The sequence below is a fragment of the Rhinolophus sinicus genome, linkage group LG04 (assembly GCF_036562045.2).
Source record: "Rhinolophus sinicus isolate RSC01 linkage group LG04, ASM3656204v1, whole genome shotgun sequence".
Lineage (NCBI taxonomy): Eukaryota > Metazoa > Chordata > Mammalia > Chiroptera > Rhinolophidae > Rhinolophus > Rhinolophus sinicus.
Window position 1 is genome coordinate 177,181,541 of NC_133754.1, and position 25,152 is coordinate 177,206,692.

Consider the following 25,152-nt stretch of genomic DNA (forward strand, 5'->3'; position numbering starts at 1 on the left):
TAATCAATGTATGAAGCCAAACATCTGGTTCCAAAAGACATTTTTCCAAAGAAACTTTACTACCTCTATTAATAGTATTATATGAACATCACTAATCCCCGCCCCCCCCCAAAAAAAAAAAATCAAGCTTCCTGCATCAGACACTTTATTATCCATGGAAAATACTTGAACCTTTTACTGGAATGTCTAACATACAGAGAGTACTGAGCACAATTACTAATGTGGAGGGCCCCCTCACAGATGCGAGGGCCATGAGTACCGAGAAGCGGGTGACTACAGTAAGCAGTCAGCGCTCATGGATTAAAAATGAAAAGACTTTCACATTCTCTCCATAGCGCACTTGCCCAGTGTTTAGCACACGGATGTTATGACAATTTGCTCCTCTATTTTTGAGCACCCAAGTTTATTATAGGGGATTACGCATGCAAATAACAGAATTTGGCCCCAAGTAACAGTCAAGGGAGAACACTATGAGACATCAAATGTGCTGATCTCACCTTGAAAAAGGTTGACTGAAAACACAGCAAGTGTGATCCAAGCACAAGGATAGAAACTGGAGCTCAATTCCTGAGTGATGTGGATTTATATGCTACATACGTATACGCTGCTATACAATAAGGACAATTCTGCAATAAAAACTGACAACTTATGTCAAATAGTTGTTTGCTTGAAGAAAATAAGAGATCCTATTATAGTTCAGAAAATAATACAAACGACTTTAATCTAGATACAGGTACTTTATTTACAAATATTTAGATTAACAGCATTTTGTTACATCAAATGAAGAGTACAGCAGTCTGAATAAGTCCTGTCACGAAAACAATGAGACCCACTGTAACTGGCTTTGGGCGTCAGGTATCGCCCCTCGACAAGCCCATCTTTAGTTTGTGATTGCTGCCTTACATTCCAAAGGGCGGTTGGTTGGTTTTGTCTCTGTAAATATATACACACCCCCGCAGGTCATGGTCCCTGGGTGAGTCCCTTGTGATGCAACAGTGTGAGCAAACGGGTGGTGGTAAGTCTAACAGAATGTACCAATGCACTCCAGGCAACATCTTTTTTAAAAAGTTCAAGACAATAATAAAGATGAGTCCACAAATTAACCAAATCCTATTTACTGCACATTCCAGTTTTGGCTTTTATTTAACATTGACTATACAATACTCTGGGTATTACCACATGTTTACAACCCAGAAAGGTATATTTTTACTTTAGTGTCTGTAAAGAGGAATTTTAAATGTGTATTTTAAACACGGCATTGAGCTGAGTGCCTTTTATATAATATACCAAGGTTTACCTATCCTACTTCAAATAACGTCTGAATTCCCAGCCTGAAGAAACTCGATTAGAAATCAATCAACAGAAGTAAAGAACTTGGTAAAACGTAAGTTTGTTGTCTAAAGAAACAAAATTTTTTCCCTTGCAATACAGTATTCAGTGGCCAAACCATTTAGTGCAAAGTAATAACTTACTTTGTATCAGCACAAACACTGAAACAGTTAGAAACACTTTCCCTTTTATAATTTATGCCAACATGACATAAAATAGCCCCCTTATCTAAGAACGCAAGGGATCTCTTCAATTATTTCACTGTAGTGTTAAAAATGCACAATTTAAAATCCCTTAACAGCAGGCCTGTGGTTCTGGCTGTCGGTTCAAACTCTCACCATTCCAAGATAAAGGTATAAAAGCTTAAAATGTGCAATAATAAACCCAGCCTTTTTTCCTTTTCTATACAGTAAGGCAAGAAATGCAGCCTGTAATGCAAAACGTTTACAAAAAGAGAAAAGCAGGTTAGCACACTGTCGATTGCACAAGAACAGTTAAGAAAATCAGCAGGTAAGCCACAGTGCAAAGATGGAAGAGAATCTGCTAGTGTTAATCCTCTCTCTAGGAGCTCTTTCCAGCATAATGTCCCCAAACACCGCCAGCACCAAAGGGTGGAGCCAGTATTACTTGTGAACTGCAGTTGTGTCTATTTCCTTGTGTGAAGTGGAAGGGAATAACATGGTCACATGGAGGTCATACTGTACAAACTGGTCATTTATACTGTTCCAATGCCAGTAATCAATTTATTTTCTTCATTAAAATAATATACACAGAATGTAATGTTAGTTCGGTTCCTTCAAATTTTATACATATTTACTTTCTGCTAAAGAGAAAAGGATAAAATGATGTAAAAAAAAAAGAGATAAAGCTATTAATTAAGCACAAGAAAAAGCTAAATGGATATTTTCCCTGTGCAAGGCTAAGACAGAAGCAAACCTCAAGAAAAATGCCACCAAAATGCCGCCCACAAAGGGGAATTTATCTGACATAACAAAACAAAAGCAGTTATACAACCCCTTCTCTAGCATCAGAAGTCATTTCACAGCAATAAACTTATTGGTTACAACAGACATACATGAACAGTTAAAGATGGGGAGAAAGGCTTAAGATGTCAAATTAAACTGTATAGTGAGACAAAGCCTAGCCAAAGAGAGGCAGGGGTAAAAATCATGAAGTCCAGCATCAGTGCTCAGTTTAAATTATGTATTGGTGACATACCTATCACGAGGACAATCGGGGAAAAAAAAAAAGTCTAGATTTTCCATGCAGGAGAGATTTATTACTCTACTTGCCTTTGATAACCTGATTACATCTAGTTGTTTAGCAGTTTAGTATTGTGTTAAACTGTTTTTACAACAGAGTTGTTTATCTTTTTTTTTTTTTGTAATTAAACCCAGTAAGATGTACAGAAGACAGTGAGGCAGTAAAAAGTACTGCTTCCAACAGACAGGGGTGAAAGGTCAAATGAGAGCCATGGCAAAGAGGTCACTAGCAGCCACAGCCTTCTCTCTGGGGTTGGGGTTCACTGGTTAGTCGGCCTCCCTGCGGGGCTGAAGGTTTGTGTTGTACACCGGACTCGGCAGCATTCAGATCCAGGCTTCCATCCTGAATGTTCTGATAGATTTTCTTGGCAGCCTCAAGGAAAGCATCTTCTACGTTCTCTCCCCTAAGAGGCAATTGACAACTTTATTTGAGAGCCATAGTTTTCTACAAAAGATAAGTCATTATACACTGACCTTTAGCTAACCTTTAGTCAACTGCCATGATGTCTTCAACTTAGCCACTGTCATCTAATAAGAGATTACCAGAAGACTGAACTAAGAGAACAACATGGGAAAATATTTCCTGTGGAAAGCATATAAACAAAGTACTGAGCTGTTTCTACAAACCATATTTGGATAACTGTGTGTGTTCTACTCATTAAAATGCTAATATATTAATATATGACAGTTAAGATCGGCCATTTCTGTAATAATAGAGGGTATTCCGAACAAAAATGAAATATCTGCAAAGATGATTCCAGGATTTGCATAGTCTGATTAGCCAAGCATGAACTGGACTGTTTTTAGTGATGATAACATATTCCACGATTAGCCATGTTCCAACTTCAGTTCAGTTCTCTCACAACTAACAGTACAGATGAGGTTAAACAAAAATGGGCCAGCTTCTCTCCACTGCAAGGAATTTTTGGCTTAATAAATGAAGAACTATGGTAAGAGTCGGGTTCAATAATAGACTTGGAATAACAATTAGAAAATGTTAATTATGCTTCCGATAAGAGTAGAGTATTTACTTAAGTCATGCTTTTTACCATGATCAGAAGTATTAAATGAACAGGCTGACCAAGATTGAGTCCAAGATGCAAACTCAACCTCAGTTGTGAAAGTCACACACTTCTGAAATGTTAACACAATTTTATTTATTAATCTGGATTACCAATGGACATAATCAAGGTATCATCTTTTGGGTAAAAAGTAACAAAATATTATTTTGAAATGTGAAACAGGAAGCAAAGGGATGTTTGCTTCCTGTTGTTCCTGCCATAGCATGATGCACTTACATATTATAGCTTGTATGTACAGTTGACCCTTGAACAACACTAGGGTTAAGGGCACTGACCTCCCTCGCAGTTGAAAATCTATGTATAACTACAGTCCGCACATGTGGATTGCCAACTACATAGCTGACCCTCGAACAAGGAGGGTTTGAATTGTGTGGGTCAAATGAACTGCAGTCAATTGAAAAAAATCCTCGTGTGAGTGGACCCCAAGTTCAAATACATGTTCAAGGTCAACTGTATACATACATTATACATGTTTCACATATATGGTTCTACTTAGAGAAATCTGATTGAAAATGATATACTAATTTTAGCCATACTTACGTTTTTGCACTTGCTTCAAGGAACAATAAGCCTAAAAATAAAATTCAGACTATGATTAGGACATTTCAAATTAACCCACAAGGACTTTCTCTTCAGTTAATATCTGAATAAAAGTGTTCCATCAGCTTTCAGTATTTTATGAAATAGTATGAGTTTGAGATGGAGGGAATAATTGTACTACCCCATGAATTCTCAAACACATTTTGCTGTTTCTTCATTCTTGAAATTTGAGCAGTTTGCATTAAAAGGAAATAAATAAATAACCTGTCAAATAATCTGCAGGATCAAAACCCCACCTTTCCTTAGAAATTCTCCCATGTGTGACCCCCGTCCAAAAAAAACCACTAAAAGTCTTCAAAGGAACCCACCGTTTTCTTCAGCAAACTGTTTGGCTTCTTCATATGTAACATCTCTCTGTGCCTCCAAATCTGCTTTATTTCCTATGAGAATTATTACCTAATGTGTAAAGAAAGACACCTTAAAACAAAAGCAACCATTTAAATCAATCCTTAAAATTCTGAAATCCTAAAATCTTGATAGGAAAAACATTGTGGGCCTAAAAAGGAAACCAAGGACTAGGAATTATCCACCAGATAGGACTACAGAATCATGAAGCCATTAGAATTAAGAGGGATCTCAGCAATCGTCTAGGCCAGGGGTTCACAAACTTTCTGTAAACGGCAGAGTATATATTTCAGGTTTCTGGGACCCCATATGCTCTCTTTGTATGTGCTTCTTTGCTTTTTTTTTTTTTTAATCTTTAAAAATGTAAAAACCATTCTTAGCTCATAAGCCATTCAAAAATAAAACAGCCCATGAAACACATATGATCTAGGCCAAAGATTAAGATTTATCTAAGATTACTAAGGGTTCATGGACAAGCTCCAGGGGATCTGTGAATGCACTGAAATTAAGCACAAAATGCTTTAAACAAGGACATTCCTTGAAGACAAGGTTCTCATCAGATTTTCAAAAGTTTCTGGGACCCTCAAAAAGTTTAAAAACCACGAGTTCAACTCCTTCAGGCTACAGGTAAGGAAATTAATGCTCAAATGAGGCAAAGGGACTGGTCAAAGGTCAGTCAGTGAGTCAGTGGTAAGGAGGACATTGGAACCCAGGTAGAAAACCCAAACTGGGACCTTCAGACAAATACTGTCCGACCCCACACTATCCCTAGGCAGGACTAAGTTTGTGGCAACTGATTACAAATGTTTGTGTATTCATGGGGGGCAGTGGGGCTGGGGGACACATATACAGTGAGTTCAGCTCCAAGGCAAAATATCACACAACTACATTCATTTTGGAATCATTTTATACAAGTAAACTTAGGCCAAAGTTAAAGGCAGCTCTGAAAAGTTCTAAAGAAAAAAAGTGTGTACCCTTGGGAAATAGGGTTTTGGACTTTACTGGGGGGGGTGGGGTTTATGTATAAACTGTCTCTGTCTATCTGTAAGCTTATTTGGCACCAACTGGTAAATCACACCTCCCTTCCCCTTCCAAACAGATTACCACTAATCCAGATGCAGATAGTTGAGGAATGGATGGTTTAAACCAGGGGTGTCCAAACTGCAGCCCGCAATCCATTTTTTATTGGCCCACAGCAAATTCTAAAAATATATTTAGTTTACTTAAATAAATCAGGTGAGGCAATACGTACTTCACTTCGAGTAAGTGGCCCGGTTGTTTGTGTATTTTACTGCATATGGCCCTTGGTGAAAAACGTTGAAAAAAGTATGGACACCCCTGGTTTAAACTAAAAGGGATTTCTACCATTAACTTTTTTCATGTTGAAATTACAGCCCCTGGCTCTCCCACTTCCAAAAAAATGGTGTCCAATAAACTTCTGACCTGAATGTAAACCCTGAGCAAGGGCAGTTAAGTAGTATAACAGTGAGCATTCTCCAATCAGTTTGGACAACTAACCAGTGAGGAAGGAAAGAAGTTTTCACATGGAGTCCACTAGTCTTTCAAAAACTAAGGTAATTACACTTAAAAAAAGAAATCAATTTTTTTTCCTAAAAATCAAGACTGATAGTCATAATGGCCTACTACAGGGCCATCATAAAACAGGTACTCTAAACAAATGTTTGCTGAATGGAAACAATGCCTCCTCTCATAATTCCTGAAGAATTTCCAAACTGCTTCCTTATCACCCTGAGAGGGAAGACAAGGTGGCTAACAAGACGGAGGCACGAAATATACCATCAACAAAAGGAGAAAGTATATACAGTACTCCCCCTCTATCCACGGCTTCGTTTTCAGTTACCCACGGTCAACACATCATCACAAGGGGAAGTACAATACAACAAAGATTTTGAGAGAGACCACATTCATATAACTTTTATTACAGTATATAGCTATAACTTCTGTTTTATTATTGTTGATCTCTTACTGTGCCTAATTTAAAAGTTAAACTATCATAGGTATGAACACATATGTATAGGAAAAAACAGTATATATTAGGTTCAGTACTATTTGTGGTTTCAGGCATCTACTGGGGGTCTTGGAACGTATCCCCGGCGGATAAGAGGGGATTGCTGTAATTTCCACATAGAAATCAAAGGCAATGCTATAGAAAATGTTAACATTTGAGCTGGAACTTAAAGAAGAGATTTTTCTTTCTTCTGAAGATCCGGTAAGATTTCAAGAGGCATCAATGAGGCAGGAAGGATATGGCTAATTTTTTACTATACTCCTCAAAGACATTCTACAGTGAGTGTTTTTTGTTGTTTTTTTAACATTTCACTTGAAATAACTATAGAATCACAGAAGTTTACAAAAAAGAGTAGAGAGGTCCTATATACCCTTCATCAAGGTTTCCCAGCAGTAGCACTTGACATACTTCTAGTACACTCTCAAAACCAGGAAACTGATTTAGTACAATCTACAGCCGTTACTCAGATTTCACCCGTTTTACACACACTCGTGTGTGTATAGTTAGTTCTATGCAATTTTCTTGCAGGTATAGATTTGTATCATCTCAATCAGGATACAGAACTGTTCCATCACCACAAAGAACTGCATGGAGCTGCCCTCTCTATAGTCAACTCACACTACTCACACCCCTCTACCCCCATCGCTAAGCCCTGGCAACCACAAAACTGTTTCCCATTTCCACAATTTGTCTTTTTAAGAATGTTTTATAAATGGAATTATACAGTATGTAATCTTTTGAGACTGACTTTTTCCACTCATCATAATGCCCTTGAGATCCATCTAAGTCGCTGCATGAATCAATAGTTCATTCCTTTCTATGGCTGAGTAGTAGTCCATTGTATGGATGTACCAGCTTGTTTAACCATTCACCGGTGCCATTTATGCTGCTTTCAGGTTTTGGCTATTGCAAAATACAGCTGCTATGAACATACATCTGTAGGTTTGCAGTGGGTTTAATGTGATAATGAGGGGTGGGAGATGAGGGTAAGGGGGATCAAATATATGGTGATAGAAGGAGAACTGACTCTGGGTGGTGAACACACAATGGGATTTATAGATGATGTAATACAGAATTGTACACCTGAAATTATGTAATTTTACTAACAATTGTCACCCCAATAAATTAAAAAATAAAAATAAAAAGAGAAAAAAATAAAATTGACATCCACTCAATAAAAAAAAAAGTGATAATGAATATGAAATTCTAGGCACTGTCCCTGGCATAATAGGCAAACCATGTTAACTAACTCTCAATATGATTAAATTGCTGTTCCCTGATAAAAGCCAATCTTACCACTCATTACATATTTACTGAACCAGGCCTCTTCTAGCTGCTGAGGTACAAAGCGACATGAGACACAGGCCTTGTTCTCAAGAAGCTCAGTCAGTCACAGCTGAGTGCCTTTCCTCACTTGTCCCTGGAATACCCTTAATAGCATCTACTAAAACGTTACTCACCCCTAAACTCCCAGCTCAAACACCACCTCCTCTGGAAAGCTGGTTTCTCCAGATGGCAATGCTTACCATGGGCCACCCAGCACTGCACCAATCACTCTATTTCTAACTCATTTTTCACTCTGCTTTTCAGCATAGTTATCTGTATTTCCGCAGGTAATCTCCCTACTAGACTATAACTTTTGGTGGGCCAAGGACCCACATTTATCTTTGTAAACTGCAGAGCCTAGCATGGTGGCTGGCCTTTAAAATCTCAGTATCTTCTCAGTTTGGCTAAGAAGCTTTTAAAGCATACAGAACTCTTTATTTTTAATTGAAATTTTATTGAGATAACTACAGTCGTAAGAAAGAATACAGAGATTCCTCGTAAATTTTGCCCAGTTTCTTCTAATGGTAACATTTTACAAAACTAGTACAGATCCCTTTTAAAATGATAGTTTCAGATTTCATAGTCTCTACTTAATATGAGATCACCACCCCATTCATAATTTTTTTTTTTTTTTTTTAAACCACAAACATGAACAAAAGCCTGGGGTAATGAGTATTGAAAAAAATGTTAACTTTTCTTCGATCAATTTAAGAAATAAAGATTCTCTCATTCTTATCACTGAAACACAAAAATCCCACTAGCAAATGGCTGTCCTTTTTGGGTTAGCTTAGATCTTAAATTTTCCATTTAGTAGATATCATTTAACTTACAGTATTTGGATTGGTGAGATTCCTTGCATCTGTCAACCAGCTGCTTAAGTGGTTATATGTACTTCTTCTGCAAAAATTAAAGTTTACATCTGTGACTGCCACAAACAATTGCCATTTCAATAGAAAAAAAGAAATTTCAATAAATATTTAAAATAAACACTTTAATTGACAGACCTAAAAAAGTATTTTTACTTTGACTAGATTGTTACCCTAAAGAATAACAGTTGTGAAATGCAAACACATACTTTTAAAAAATCTAAAACTATTATTTTTAAATAACTCAATATCCAACAACTCTAATTACTTACATGTCAGGAGTAAATTGCTTACATTTAAAAGCACACCCATAAACAAACCAATAAGCAAGCAAGGAACAACATAGAAAATTTACAGAATACAATTCTGAACTCAGAATTTGCAATCTGAAAACCTAAAATTATTGTGAAAATGGAGACAAAATAGTACCTAAATGTCTAACCAATGACACATTCAATGGAAACCACTTTTGCATCTGTCTTTAAATTTTTCGGATTAGAAACCAAGACAGTCACACCACAGTATGCTGGTATAAAAATTCACCTTTCCTTAAAGAGGAAACTAATTACAACTGCATTAAAACTGGCTTTAAAAAGGCATTTAATACATGTGACTGGAAATTCAAGTCCCCAGATATCAGTGAGTTTATCCCAACTTTGTACTCTTATTTACCAGCAGCTAACTCATTTTGGGATTCAGACTGCCCTATTTCTCCATTTTCTCCAAGCAAGAGTTTAAAAACTCATAGGTTCACTACTAGTCAAGTAGGTCCTGAAATAGCAAACAAATCCAATTTACTATATTATACAGAGTATAATATTAATATCAATCAGACTTTACCAAAGGTGTCAAAATAATAAAATTGTGAAGGTTAAGAATGTTTCTGATTTATACAGACTCACAGAACATTAATCCATCTTAACTTACTTAATAGGTGAGGAAACAGAAGCCCACAAACATTTAAATGAATTCAGAGTCAGGCCTAGAACCTTTTACACACATTGGGTCCTCAAAAAAGTGTTTCAAGTTCAGCCTTGCGAATATAATCTCCAGCTGCCAGTGCTCATATAAAATTCGACATTCCAAACAGTTAATCCTTTCCCAGTGGGAATGGAAAAGAACTTCTTACTCAGACTCTTTTTACTGTGCTAGATATCATACGCAAATCGCCACCTAGATGTCAAAAAAGTCACATAAATCAAAATTACTTTTTCCCAATGTTCAAATTTTCTAAGTAAACAATGGTCAAATGTCATTTTTAAAAAGCCAAGCCCTATCACTGGTTCAGTATTTGCAGTACTGGTATACCTTGCTTTTATACAACAAACATACCTTACTTCATGCACAAAACCTTAAATAATACAAGTCCCAAAAATATTTATACTAATTTTGATGAATTTTAAAATGTCAAAGCTGGCAGCAAGAATGAACTACATACTGGCACCACTTTGGTAAACAGAGAAATCTACATATCCTTTGTAAGTGGTATCAAGATCCTACAAACTATATTATTTATAGGTACCATAACTTCTGCCAATGGTTCTGGTAACTGTTTCATTAATTTAAAATTCACCATCATAATTTCAAATCTACAACTATAATATCACCCAAAATTCATTAACTGGTGGTTCTAGTGTTTAAAAAAAAAGTGCTACAATATCCCTAACTTTGGCATGGATGTTAGATATATCAAATGATAGAGCCAAACAAACTGCCATGATAAGCTATGCTGTCAATTTAGGAAAGTACCCTGTAACAACTAAGAGTTAATGCCAAGAATAAAAAGTATTATTAAAGCAGGGACTTTGAAGTTTGCAAAACGTCAAGATTAATCATAGAAAAAAATCAGTGTCATGGCTGCAACATCAATGTCACTCTGAAGAATCACTGAGTCAAGAAAGCACCTATCTAAAACCTAAAGTACTTTTTTTCAGTAAACAGTTTTATTGGGATATAATGAACATACTATAAGGCCCATCCTTTTAAAGTACACAATGTAGTGATTTTAAGAATATTTACAAAGGTGTGCAATGATCTCCACCCTCTAATTCTATCACACACCCCCTCAAAAAAAAGAAACCCCATGCCCTACAGCACCCAATCCCCATCCCCTAGCAATCCACTTTCTATCTCTATGCATTGGCCTATTCTGGACATTGCATATAAATGGAATCATACAACATGTGGCCTTTTATTTCTGGCTTCTTTCACTTAGCAAAATGTTTTCAAGGTTCATCCACGGTATAGCATGTGTCAACATTTCTTTCCTTTTAATAACTGAGTTCTATACCATTGTATGCATATACCACATTTGTTTATCCATCCATCAGTTGATGGACTTTTGGGTCATTTCCAGCAGAATTACTTTTGATGATTTAAACAGACACACATTTTACCAAAAGTATGTACTATGTTTAAAAGGTATTTTTAAAAGCAAAACATACATGTATCAAATCATCACACTGTACACCTTAATCTTACACAATGTTATATGTCAATTATATTTCAATAAAGCTAGAAAAAGAAAAAAAAGCACACACACACCAAAAAAACAAAAAACAAACTACAAGACTATACATTGATATAGTTTAAGCACACATTGCCATATTTATTAATAATGTATGGAGTTTTTAATTATACGAAGTCATTAAGAATGCATCCCTCACAAAAAGATGTCCTGTACAGATGGCCAGGTTCTTTAAAAGTCTTCTCACAAAACTATTTACTGATCACTACCTGGCTATACGAACAGCATTAATGCTGTTTCACTCAGTTTTACCCTGAAACAATCCAATTCTAGGAAACAGCATAAAGCAAAAGGAAATACGCTTTAAAGTCTAATTATCACTCGGTCCCACTCACCCATGCCTACCTTGCCTCCTAAAAGGGAGACAGTCACAACGCCTGACATTTGGCATTACCAGAAGGTGATCCAGTTCATCTTCCAACTTATAGTAGACAAACAGCATAGAATTTAATGAAGTGTCACAATTTTCCATGTTTTCCAAAGTCAAACATTTACAGTTGTTTTGTTACTTTGAATAAAGTGCTTTGAGTTTCCAGAAATAGCTAAGTTGAAATAAATTTAATCTCACTGCCAGAAGTACTGTAAGCCTCTTTGGTCCATTTTAGGACAAAAAAGAATTAATAAATACTTTCAGATGCAAGCATAAGAACTTTTAATAACTACCATGTTGGATTAGCAAATATTTAATGCCTTATTTGGCCTTATTTTGAAAAGGTGTAAACTTTAACACCAGAGACTAAATAGAGTTAACTCCTCAAGACTTGCTTGCTTTCTACTGAAGTGAAAAAGAACAAGGTTTGGTATAAAATATTATTTCACCTCAAATAATTCAACTGATGCTGCTTTTCAGAATTGTATTCTTCTGTCAGCTCCACCAGCATCTCCTAAAGTTTTTCTTCAGTCATACCCACTTTCAGAAAAGGAAATCGACATGTTATGTCAAGTCTTACACAGCAATTTAAAGAAACCATAAAACCTGAAGAAGCACAATTACCGTCACACAGTTACAAACTAAAGAATTCCTAAATCAATAAAAAAGAAACGGCCCTGTCTCAAGTAGATCTCTTTTTTCCAGTATGAAGGTTGAAAAATCATTCATTTCTTACCTAGTGATATCATACACCATAAGCGCTCCTGCAGCTCCTCTGTAGTAGCTCCGCGTAACAGCCCTAAACCTCTCCTGTCCTGCTGTATCCCAAATCTGCAGTTTGATTTTTTGGCCACTAACTTCAATTATTCTCGTACCAAATTCAACACCAATTGTGTGAGGACAATCAGCCATAACTGTTAGGAAGGAAAAGAAATATAATATGATATTCCAACTTCCAAGAAGCTTCAAATTAATATCAGTGGGAAAAAAAATCCACTGGACAATCAAATGACTTACTAATGCTCATTGGCTATAAATAGACTAACACTAGTGCTTTAAAAAAAAAAAAAAAAAAAGTCAGCAAAAACCCAGAAGTAAGAACTCACATAAATGGACTAGAACAAGGGTCAGCAAACTTCTGTAAAGGGCCAAATAATAAATATTTTAAGTTCTGAAAGCCAAAAGTTCTCTGTCACAACTATTAAACTCTGCTGTTGAAACACAAAAGCAGCCATAAACAATGCATAAAATGGGCATGGTTGCATTCCAATTAAAACTTAATTTACAAAAACAGGCAGTGACTGAATTTGGCCCACAGGTTCTTGTTTGCTGACCTCTGATCTGAAATAATCTATTGATTAAAAGAAAAGATTGAAATAAACTCTTCATAATACCAACATTATACTACTTATCCTTCTGATCATTACATATAAACAAATCAATGGTTTTAGGACTCTAGGGGTTATTATTCAAACAAATTTTTATCCTGGAAAATATTACCAATATCTCAAAGAAAATCATCACATTTAACATACTTATATATTGGCAAGTTAATTATGTCTAATCCAATAGGACAAGTTTATTAGTCCTTTCCTTATTAGGCCACAGGAAGCCTAAACCCACCAGTCTCTAGATGCAAGTACAAACAGACCACTGGACACTTCATAAAATGTTATATTAAGCAAAAAAAAAAAAAGACAAATAATTTCAACTATACGGAAACCATTTCAACTATATTTAGCTTATCGGTTACATAAAATAAAATGACCCCTTCCCCTACTACCCAAAACAGAGCTGTACTTTGAATTTTAATCAAGTCATGAATGTAGACAGAATTCCATTTTAATTATGTCCAATCTATTATTAAGTTAACAGATGAAAGAAGCAACAAGTTTCCCCTAATAAGATAATTTCTATAATATAAAATCAGAGAATAAAAAGATTTCACATTATAGTTAAAAGATGTGACATTATAGTATACATTTTTAAGAATTTTTAACATCAAAAAAATTTAAATAAGTGAATCAAATTATATATGGCATATAAAAAAATCAATATACATGTGGGTGTATTTTATCTGTACCTTTTTAAAAATAAAATCATTCCCTAAAGACAAAAGTACATATATAGGGAAAGGTTACATTTAAATGCATAGAGTACACTGAAAATGACACTTTGTAAAAGATAGAACAGTGACAATAAAGAATTTACTAATGTTTTACCTTACATATTAAACTTACATTTTTTTTCTGTAAATTGGTGAAGCAAGCAAGATTTTCCTACTCCCATGTCCCCTGTTTAAAAATAAAAGTTTCAAGTAGCAATTACATTTCTCAATTTTATACTCTTATAATTATGTGCAATGACTGCTATTGTCCTTACAATATCACAAATTTCAGGGACACTTAGAAAAGTTGTATTTCCCTAATTTATAATGAGTTCAAAAGATCCTACAGGTCAGTTTTTCACTATTCCCCACTTTCAGCAGTGACAGAATGTATAGTTATAAATTATGTTAATAGCCACCTGCTGGGAAGTGCTTTTTAAGAAAGAAATTTGTTGTAACAGTGTTTTTTACTTTGAGCTGTTTCTAAGTTTTGTATTGTTCTTTCCCTTAACCCATGAGTAAAAGCAAGATTCCTAGGAGTGATAAATAGGGCAGCAGAATATACAAAGCAGAAATAAGTTTTGGAAGCCTAGTTCACTAGATGCCGTCTTATCTCATATTTATTTCATTTTTTGTGTAATTCCACAGAAGAAATGAACACACACTACATGGAAACAATAACAGAACAGATATCACTTCTGTACTACAGCAATTTAACCATTGGTGAAAGAAGCATTACAGTATAGTCACATAAGCTCAACATTAAGTCAAACTGTTCTCATGTAAAGAATGACTGAAAAGTATGTGTACTTTCAACTGTGCTCTTACAACTATACTTAAGTCAACAGCATTGTCTTTGAAAGTGAGTGAAATCTTCTTGCAACTTAAGGAAAAAACCATCAATATTACATTTTACATAGTATATTGTACAATTATTCTGAATCCATGTTCTCTATCAATTTTTGGAATACAGGGAGTTCTGAGAGCTTTCATTATATTTTCTGGAATGTATCAGCACATGTAGGAAATTAATTTCATCCCCAGTATTAACAAGCTTTCAAGGAGCCCTCAAGAACAACCAACATTACTTTAAAGGGTACCCAGAATTGTACTACAAAAGCATCCAGGGCCACTAAGCAAAAGGTACACTGTTAATGCAAAAATAAATGTTATCAAAGGAGCTTCAATTTTGCCCTGAGAAAATTATTCACTTCTTCTGGAATAGTGTGTTAAGTATTAGTATATAAATATTTTGTATATTAACCTTTGGAGAAAAATAGTGTAAGTTAAATAAACTTACCAATAATAATATATTTAAAGATGTAAGAGTAGTTGTACGGTGCAGTTGCCATGGTGGCACTAAAAATAAAAATAAAGAAAATTGTGTTACTTCAGTAGAAAGGCACACACAAGTTACCCAAGCTGATCATTGCTATCCTTTAAAGATATATAAAATAAAGCACACTGATTATGAACAAAATGTTGGTTACAAGTCAGAGAAAAACTGCATTCCCCAAACTGGTCAAATGCATAAATTTTCACAGATGAACATTCATTTAACATTCTCATGTATTATCTGTACAAATGTAAGAAACCATTTATATCAAAACAATTCCCATATTTCCCACTTGGAAATATCCCGTAAGAAATGTTACTCTGGAAAATTTCAAATAAGGGAATCTTTATGAATTCAAGCTAAACTTCATTATAATTAGACCTTCTTTCCCCCTCCCCTCACCCCAACATCCCATCCCCATTAACTGGTAAGGTGAATTACTGATGGCCTACTTGTTCAGAATGCCTTGATTTTACAATAGAATGTTTTTAAAAAGTGACTTATAAACTCATAATAACATTTTTACTCTACTTTAAATCAATGGTGAGCATACATCCAAAGAAACAGCAATCAATATATTACTTCCAAACTAAATTAATGTCAAAATTAGAACCATATGAAACTATTCTTGTAAATTTTTTAAGTCAATTATTGGCAATTTCATATAGCTCAACCAAATGTAGGATTTGAAGATTATATATAAAATGTTGGCTAAATACTATTTTAGGAGCTGAGAGAAATAATGGCATAAAATAGGACTCATGGTTGTAAAATTTGAAAGTTTACGTAAAAGAAGATATTTCAAAAAGATCACAACCCATTCCTTAACCTCAGATAGATGTAACCTAAAGAATTCTAATTTGTCTCCTAGTTTTAATAACTTAAAAAAAAAAAACAGGTGGGGGAGCCGGCCCAGTGGCTCAGGTGGTTGGAGCTCCATGCTCCTAACTTTGAAGGCTGCCGGTTCGATTCCCACATGGGCCAGTGGGCTCTCAACCACAAGGTTGCCAGTTCAACTCCTCAAGTCCCACAACGGATGGTGGGCTCTGCCCCCTGCAACTAAGATTGAACACGGCACCTTGAGCTGAGCAGCCGCTGAGCTCCCGGATGGCTCAGTTGGTTGGAACGCGTCCTCTCAACCACAAGGTTGCCGGTTCGACTCCCACAAGGGATGGTGGGCTGCGCCCCCTGCAAGTAGCAATGCCAACCGGACCTGGAGCTGAGCTGCGCCCTCCACAACTAATACTGAAAGGACAACTTGAAGCTGAACGGCACCCTCCACAACTAAGATTGAAAGCACAACAACTTGACTTGGAAAAAAGTCCTGGAAGTACACACTGTTCCCTAATAAAGTCCTGTTCCCCTTCCCCAATAAAAATCTTAAAAAAAAAAAAAAAAAAACCTTTCCATTTATTCAAATGAATGCCTTGAATGTGTGAGACATTGTGCTGGGTGCCAGAGAAATAAGAGGTGAATTCTAATACTGGTAATAACTTCCAATAAAATTATTCTCAAACCAGTTTTCAGTTTAAACAAAGATAAAAATTCTTTATATATATGAAGGTCTAACCTCATTTTAGGAAACCTGATTCCCAGTATTTTTTTAATCTAGTTTTTACTGTTTTAGTGAACTCTCACATTACACAAGCTAGACATTTGGTATGACTGGAGAAATTAATTTACTGAAATTAACACCTTTATATATTTCAAATAAAATTTCTATATAACTAATAAAATTTAATCTATAGAAAAAGTATATATTTAAAGTAAGTGAATTATTGTTATCAGGAAAGGGAAAGTTGTAGATTATTAGATGACCACTTCACAAAATGCAGTCTTCCCACTTAGCTGTATGAATTACATTCTACAAAAGTGGATGCCCTGCTACCCATTCCAGCTTGACTTGTTGTAACACATTTTTAATCAGTCTTTGACATCACAGAAAACTCCCTTAACCAGTTCTTTCAGGAAAGGGGGTTTTTCTAGTTAGATTAGCTCTGCTTCTGATAATCATAACTTGATTCCCTTTTTCCAAACACCAGGGACTCAAAACATTTAAGAAAGAACTTGGTCCTGAGGCTAAAATTGGTCTGGATTATTCACCAGATCTCTGAAGCAGATCCCAAACACAAGGAAAAAAATAACCTCTCACAGTAAAAATGGTATTTCAAGGTTATAGTTTCTTAACTTGCACTCATCCCAGACCCAGACTCTTTTCTTCTATTAATTTTTACCTCATCTTTCCCCATTCAAACTTGGGGAAAAGTAATCAGTCAGCTTTAAATTAGTTTCTCTCATGTTTTCCCCCCTTCTGATTTTCCTGTTTCTTTTCCCTGTTGTTACTGAAAGTTGTAGCTGTACATACTCTGCTTTCTTCCATTTCATTATGTTAAAACTATGGCTTCTAACATCAATTTTTCCCTGAAATGCTCTAAAGGCTAATCATGAAATTACAACCCAGTTCTAGTTATACTGACTTATGTACTTGCTAATTATCACACAATTTAATTCATTAATTAAATATCTACTGAGATAACTAATTTTGAAAATGTTTTTTAAAATTACCAAGTATTAAGTAATACAAACTATTTTCAAATAAAAGAGAATGATCACTATTTCAAATTGAATACCAGCACCCTGTATCCACTTCACCACGCAATTTTCTGGCTCAAGTTTCTTTAAAATTACAAATAAAAATCCTAAAAGCAGAGTTAAAGAAAAATGGCTCAAATTTACTAATTTCAGTACACAAGGAAGGCTGAAAATACCTAGCACTGTAGCCGCTAACACTCCTCCTTTTCTTTCTTTTTTTAAACTATATATATATATTTTATTTTTTTTTAAATGATTTAAAATCTTTTTCAATTACTGACATACAATATCATATTAGTTTCAGGTATACAACGTAGTGATTAGACACTTATATAACTTACGAAGCTATCACCCCAATCTTATCGAAGGTCCTCCTTTTCTTACTCTAAGGTCATATACTAGTTAAATTTAAATATACTCCCATAGTTTATTGATAACACTCAAATTTATGTATTTGCAGTAGAACTATATTCAAGTGGCCCCATCTAAAAATTAACTATGCTTAATAATGCTTTCACAAAGGATTTCTCAACCTCATTTCTTAAACATGAAACATGCCACTGTTAGGTGATAATGTGAGGAATATATTCTAAACTATGCTTACGTTTTTCCCCTATTACTTAAGGGTGCTTCTGCTTTATTTACTGAAAAGTCAAAAACAAAAAGGGCTTAAGAAATGTTAGTCTCATTCAAACACTGAAAACATGAGTCCACTCAGCACTAATTAGAAAAACCTTAGTAATATTCTGTAACTTGTGCACAACTGCTGGTATGATTAGAATGCACTTTCTTCCATGTTTTACAAAAAGCATTTGAGTAAAATTCACATGTGCATAAGTTCTCCTTTAATGTCTTTGATTTAAAAAAAAAAAGAGTACTTCATTCAGGCAATAGGCATCATTAAACACATGATGAACCTGTAAACTAATAACAAACACAACTGTTATAGTTACCATTTATTAGGCACTTCATATATGCCAGGCAATGGGCTAAATACATGCCTTCTCATTAATTCTTACTACTACTTTTATAAAATAGTGACTATTATCCTTACGTTACAGATGAGGAAAGGCTGAACAGGTGAGTAACATGTCCAGGTCACACAGCTAAGTGGTCAATCTACAGTGCACTCAGGACTGTTTTGACTGTTAAACCCCCACCCCCCCTTAACCATTTACACCATCCTGTCTCCTCCTGTGAGTACATCTATGAAACTCTATAGTGGTACTTTGGGACACAAATCTTTCTCAGTTCATTCATTGGGTTCTCATTTAATATTCTGAATAAGCAGTATTTAAAAATTAACTTCAGAGGATGCACTATTATCAGTACTTGTAGATATGGATAAATAATACTAGTAATAATAATTCATATTACATCTACTTACAAAAGTTTCTGAAGGGAACTAACATTTGTTAAGAGTAAACCATGTGATGAGCTGTACTCCTTTTCCTTACGCTGTCTTATATAATTCCTACTTAATTCTCATAATTGCAGAATCACCATGTCCATGTAAAAACTGAAGAAATAGAGGTTTGGAGAAATTCACATTTGCCAGTGTTACAAAGTTAGTAAATAGCAGAGCTGGAACTTGAACTAGTTCCAAAGAACCTGATTTTCTCTAAGGTAGCTTATTAAAACTACCTTATATGTAGACTGTATTATATGTAGACTGATTAAAAACAAAACAATCAAAATCAGAGAAAGATGAAGGATAATTACAATAAAAATTTAGGGTAATAGTTTTACTATCAGTGCACGTAAAATTTAGCTCTGAACTTTCTGGCTGTCAAGAGAAATGTTTACTAAATGCATAATTAAACACTAATAATTGCTGTGTGGCCCCTTTTAAATATTAACTATGCTTGATATTGCTTTAACAAGGGATTTCTCAACCTTACCTCTTGAAAATGAAACACACCACTGTTAAGATGAGAAATAAACTTTTAAATTAGGGCTTGCTATTGCATAAAACTCTACAATGCGCTTTTTTTCACTTAACAAAATCATAGATGCATTTCCAGGCGTGTGTGTGTGTGTGTGTGTGTGTGTGTGTAGTTACTAAATGCATATTAAATACTTAATCATTGTGCCAAAAACAGAATTGCATGGTCTCCATGTACTGAATCAAACACCTTTCCAAATAGTTATACAGACATATAAAGGATTAGTTTTGAAATTTGCAGATCCAGATCTGAAGGTAGGCACTTTCATACCCTCTGCTTGTGGGAGTCTGAATTGCCACATTTTTTAGAAGTAATCGGTATATATTTTAAAATGTTAAAAAATAATCCAACTCAGCTTTCACTTATATGTGGAATCTAAAGAACAAGATAAATGAACAAACAAAACAGAAACAAACTCATAGATACAGAGAAAATTCTGAGGGTTGCCAGATGGGAGGAGCTTTGGGGGAGATGGGTGAAAAAGGGGAAGGGATTAAGAAGTGTAAATTGGTAGTTACGAAATAGTCATGGCGATATTAAGTACAGCATAAAGAATATAGTTGATAATATTGTGATAGTGTGGTATGGTGTCAGATGGTTGCTGGACTTATCATGGTGATCACTTTTTTAGGTATATAAATGTTGACTAACTATGGTGTACACTAAAACTAATATAATATTGTATGTTAGATATATTTTAATAAAAATCTTTTTTAAAAAGAAATCTATACTTGGTCAGAGAAACTGATCTTTGTGCTGAATTTATAAGTCAAAAATAAATAAATACAAAACAAAGATGTACATGTAAAGAAATTAAAAAAAATAGTAATAATCCAAATCACCCTTTGGCCAAGAAACCCACTTAGAAATACTCTACAGAAACAAAAGCTTCAGTCCACAAGGTTACGGGTTCAAATGCATTTAATGCAGCATTTTTACAGCAAAAAAACTGGAAACAACCATACTCCTATCAACAGGGAGATGACTGAATAAAGTACATCTGTACTATGAAACAATATACACGTAGTTTAAAAACCACTTAGAAATATATGTATTAACTGGAAACATATAAATGATTTTGTTAAAAATTTTGTGAGAAAAAACCTGTTGCAGAGTTTTATGCAATAGTATGTACCATTTTAAACATACATTCTCTCTCTCAATCCTATATACATATAACATAGGAGGATACACCCCAAATTGTGAAAAATGAACACATGGTCTGAGAGTAGAAAAAGGGAAGGGGGAAATTATTAACTTCTTTTATGTATTCCTGCTCTGATAGTATGAGTATGTACTATTCTTAAATATTAAAAGTAGAGCAAATAAAGGATTTTTAAAATATTTTAAAAGCATTTTACATACAATTCTGATGTAAAACAAATGAAAGAATGAACAAAAACAAAAGAACTCCCATTCATATTTCCAACATTACTTCTACATTTATCAATAATACAGGGACCATCACATGAGGCCAATCAGCCTCAAAATACAAACAAAAATCACACTGATAATCAAGGGTATTTTTTCTGTTTTTTTGTTTTGTTTTTGAATATAGTTTGGATTCTTACTGTGTTAACTTATGCACTATGTCTGACTAATCTTTTCACAACTGTTATATAGCTATTTTATTCTAATCCTCAGAACACATGGTGTTACTGTGTAATTTTTACATAACTGACTCAAGACAACACAGGAAAAAAGCAACCCATTAACTATTTCAGGTGATTTAAATTCTGATCCTTACTGTTGAAATCAGTTTTTGTTTTTTTGTTTTTTTACATGCAAGACATCTTGTTAAGAACACCAGAGCCAAGACAGACTGCTTTTGAGATTCCAATGTAAACATATTTGTTGAGCATCTAGCAATCAAAAGCCTTGTGCTGGACTTTAACAATACAGTAATGATAAAAAAAAAAAAAAATCCACACTGTCCTTACCTCATGGAACTCAAGAACAGAAGCATTTTGATTTGCTTATAGATCCAGTAAAGTGGAATGTTACTTGATTTGTCACGCAAGTGGACGCAAAACTTTTCCGTAGTTAATCTAATCAAAATGAGTGGTCAGTTTCCTTTCCTCAATAGTAATACAATCTCTGAAAATAACCCACTCATTTTCTGAAACACACTTTAAAAAACTCACTTTTGACAAGTTATTTAATGTTACACTTTTATACAAATTAACAATGTAAGGAAAAAACACTGGACTCCTTAATGTGTCAAGAGAAGAGCAAAATGTTTCTAACTATGATAGTATGCTTGCTATGAATAGGAAACAAAGTACTCCTAAACAGCACCTCTGTTCATAGAAGGAAAGTATATGGGAAAAAAACAAAACCAAAAAAACCCTGCACTTCCTACTACAGTTAAGATTAGTAATAGTGAAAATTTTACTGATGAAATGCTATGCTGAGATTTGCTTCAAAATAAGTGGGTGGAGAGGATAAAGGTGTATGTAGATAAAACAAGGCTGATCACTGCTGACACTGGCTGATAGGTGGTATGTGGAGGCTCAGCATGCTACTCTATAGCGTAAAAAATTATCTAGAATAGAAAAGTTTTTAAAAAGTAAAGCACAACATCTTTGATATTTCTATTTATACACTGTTGTCTCCAGCCATGCCTGGCATTTTTAACCACGTACTATCGAGCTTTTTTTAAAAAATTAAACATCTCACAATAGCCCTAGTTTTAACACATTTTATTTGCCTTAACCAAAATTTCCTCTAATAGTACATCTTACTAAGATTATGCACATATTTAATACTGATAAAAATTAATTGTAAGAACACCCCAAACTCTGTTGCATAGTTGAAGCATAACACAACTATAAAGTATAACATAAAATATAAAGAGCAAAAACTTTTTAAAATGTAGCTTTAATTCCAAGGAATTTTTTAGGTTATTAGAATCTAAGGTTTCACATCTTTACAGCAACTGCCACTTACTGCGTGCCTAATTACTCCAGCTACTTTATAAACATCTCTAACCGTAAAAACTCATTTTACAGATAAAGAATGAGCTCAGAGGGGTGATATATCCTTGATCATAAACTACTAAAGGGAAAGCTAAGATTTAGGCCCAGGTCTAACGCTCCAAAAGTCAATCTCCTCTCACTTCTTCCACAAAACACTCACTACATGCAATTGGGGCACTTAACTACCTATATGCCAAGCAACATGCTAAGGGCTTTTAATCCCATTTAATCCCCACAACTCTAAAATGTAGGTACTATTATCCCCGATATAGATAAGGACACTGAGTCTGAGAGGTTAAGTAACTTGCTTAGAGTCACTGAACTAGAAAGTCAAAGTACACTACATACGTCAAGGCATGACCAAGTGACAGGGCCCAAGCAAAACCCTGAGGAAAAATTTTGGGGAAGTCTTGGGGGGAGGAGGAGTGGGAGCTCGATTATTGCAAGGTTTGTCCTCGATAACCACATTTAGATAAAAGGCGGTGGAGACAGTTAATGAAACGAGCAGCCAACTTTGTAAAATTTCTATGGGGCCACCAGGAAAGCACTTGTTCTCTGGCAACCCCCCGTTTCTTCTACAGACAATATGGAAATGTTGCCATCTCCTCTGTGGGGTTGTGAGAATGCGGACTGGCAGTGTAGTCGCTGACGCGACAGACTTTGGGGTTATAAGGGAGCCATCAGCTGTCATTCAATGCAAAAATAGGAAAAAAGCAATCAAGCTGTAGCTACTTTTTAAAAGGTCGTGTCTATGAACTCAAGCCTAACCCGTGTAGTAAAAACCAGCCACCGTGTAGGGAGAGGCGAGTTTGCCGGCACCGTCGTTAACCAGCCACATCACAACTTCAAGCCTCAGTTTCCTCACTTGTAACATGGAGATCACTCGACTTATCACCGCGAGCTAAGATAAACCCGTCTGAAGACGACTAAATCCGGTGCCTGGCACACAAGTGAAGTGAAAACCATCGAAACATGCTTGTTCCTTCTTCAATCCTACAAATGCCAAAACTTTTGATCTTCTTCATTATTTCTCGATGCTATCCGGGCTCAGGGCCTTAGAGGATGTCACGGGCCTTTTAGGGGCTCACCCAAACCGGAACCTCGCAAGCACCGACCCCGAGACCTCCTCCTCCACCCAGCCCGAGCCCAGACACGGTCTGCCCACATCCACAAGGGCACCGGCACTAGTCCAACATGCCGGCGACGCTGCGAGGTGCTGCCTTTTGTACTCGGGGCCAGAAGCGGCCTAGGGGACGGGGACTGCCACGTCTGGGGCTCGTGGGCTGCAAGGCGGCGCGGCTCGCGTGCGTAACTACCGCGGGGGTGGTCCGCAGCCTCCGGGAACCGCAGCCAGGAGAGGGGCCTGCGGCGAGGCCAGTCTGCCCAGTCCCGCCGAGGAGGCGGGGAAGGCGAGGCCGAACACACCCTGCCCGGCACGCCTCGAAGCTCTCCGCTGGGCGAGGAGCACCAGAGGCTGAGGCGGGCGCTGCGCGGGGACACCCTCGCCCCCCACGGGAGTCCCGGAAGGCCGGGCACCGGGGCGACCCCGGGCTCGCCGTGGCCTGACAGGGCCGGCCCTGCGGCGCCGCCTGCCCGCGGCCAGGGTTCGCTGTCTTCCCTACACTCTGCCATCGGAGAGCCGGGCGAGGAGGCCTCGGCCGGAGGGACACTGCGGAAGGCCTGGGTTACCTGGGGGGTTGCTGGTGGCTGGGCAGCTTTCCGGGAGGGAGGGGGGCGTCAGGACGAGGAAGAGGAGTGCGAGAGCAGCGGGAGAGGGGCGGAGGGGGTCGGCCGAGGCCCCGGCAGGTAGCGGGCTAGCCGAAGGGGTGCAGACGCACTGGCGGCAGTAGCGGTGGCAGCGGCGACTGCTCTGGCGGCTCCCTCAGGATCTTCCTCGGGCAGGTCCAAGATGGCGGCGCTCCCTGCACAGGGTTTCCTGTCACCCTCGCAATGGGCCGGACCACAAAAGAAGGGGGGTGGAGGATGCGCGCGCAACTGGCGGAGCTCGGAAGGAGGTGGCTGGGGCCCGGCCTACTGGCCACGCCTCTTCCTCAATCCTCCCTCCTGGACTAGTCGCGCCGCCGCCGGAGCCCGCCCCACGGGCCCTCACGCTTGAAGGGGCGGAGGAAAGCGCTTATGCGCAAGCGCGGTTTACTGCGCAGGTCCGCGTAGAAGCTGCTGAGGTACGTCTGGGTCTTTCAGGATAGGGCTGTCGCTTTGAGGACTTTTTACAATGTTTAATGCCAGCAACTGCCACTTACTGGACGCTTACGGGCCACCAGCCACTGTGATAAGTACACATTACCTCACTCAGCATGTGTTTATTGAGCGCTTCATGCATAGCGGTGAGCAAGGCACACTAGGTCCCTGTCCAACAACCCCAGGGAGTACATATTCCCATTTTATTGACAGCGAAACTGAGGGTCAGATTGATCAAGTCACTTGTCCAAGATCATG

General features: G+C 36.8%; 1 protein-coding gene across 1 annotated transcript; it reads right to left on the reverse strand.

Annotated features, from left to right (window-relative positions):
* Nucleotides 1-717: 717 nt before the first annotated feature.
* On the reverse strand, nucleotides 718-24,659 carry RAB14 (RAB14, member RAS oncogene family). The gene is made up of 8 exons (XM_019731221.2): nucleotides 24,385-24,659; nucleotides 15,144-15,202; nucleotides 13,977-14,030; nucleotides 12,473-12,650; nucleotides 8,804-8,870; nucleotides 4,582-4,669; nucleotides 4,214-4,244; nucleotides 718-2,995 (listed from the first exon to the last, which is right to left on the reverse strand). Exons 2-8 carry the CDS (start codon nucleotides 15,193-15,195, stop codon nucleotides 2,818-2,820), a joined length of 648 nt encoding a protein of 215 aa, XP_019586780.1. The 5' UTR covers nucleotides 15,196-15,202; nucleotides 24,385-24,659; the 3' UTR covers nucleotides 718-2,817.
* Nucleotides 24,660-25,152: the final 493 nt, after the last annotated feature.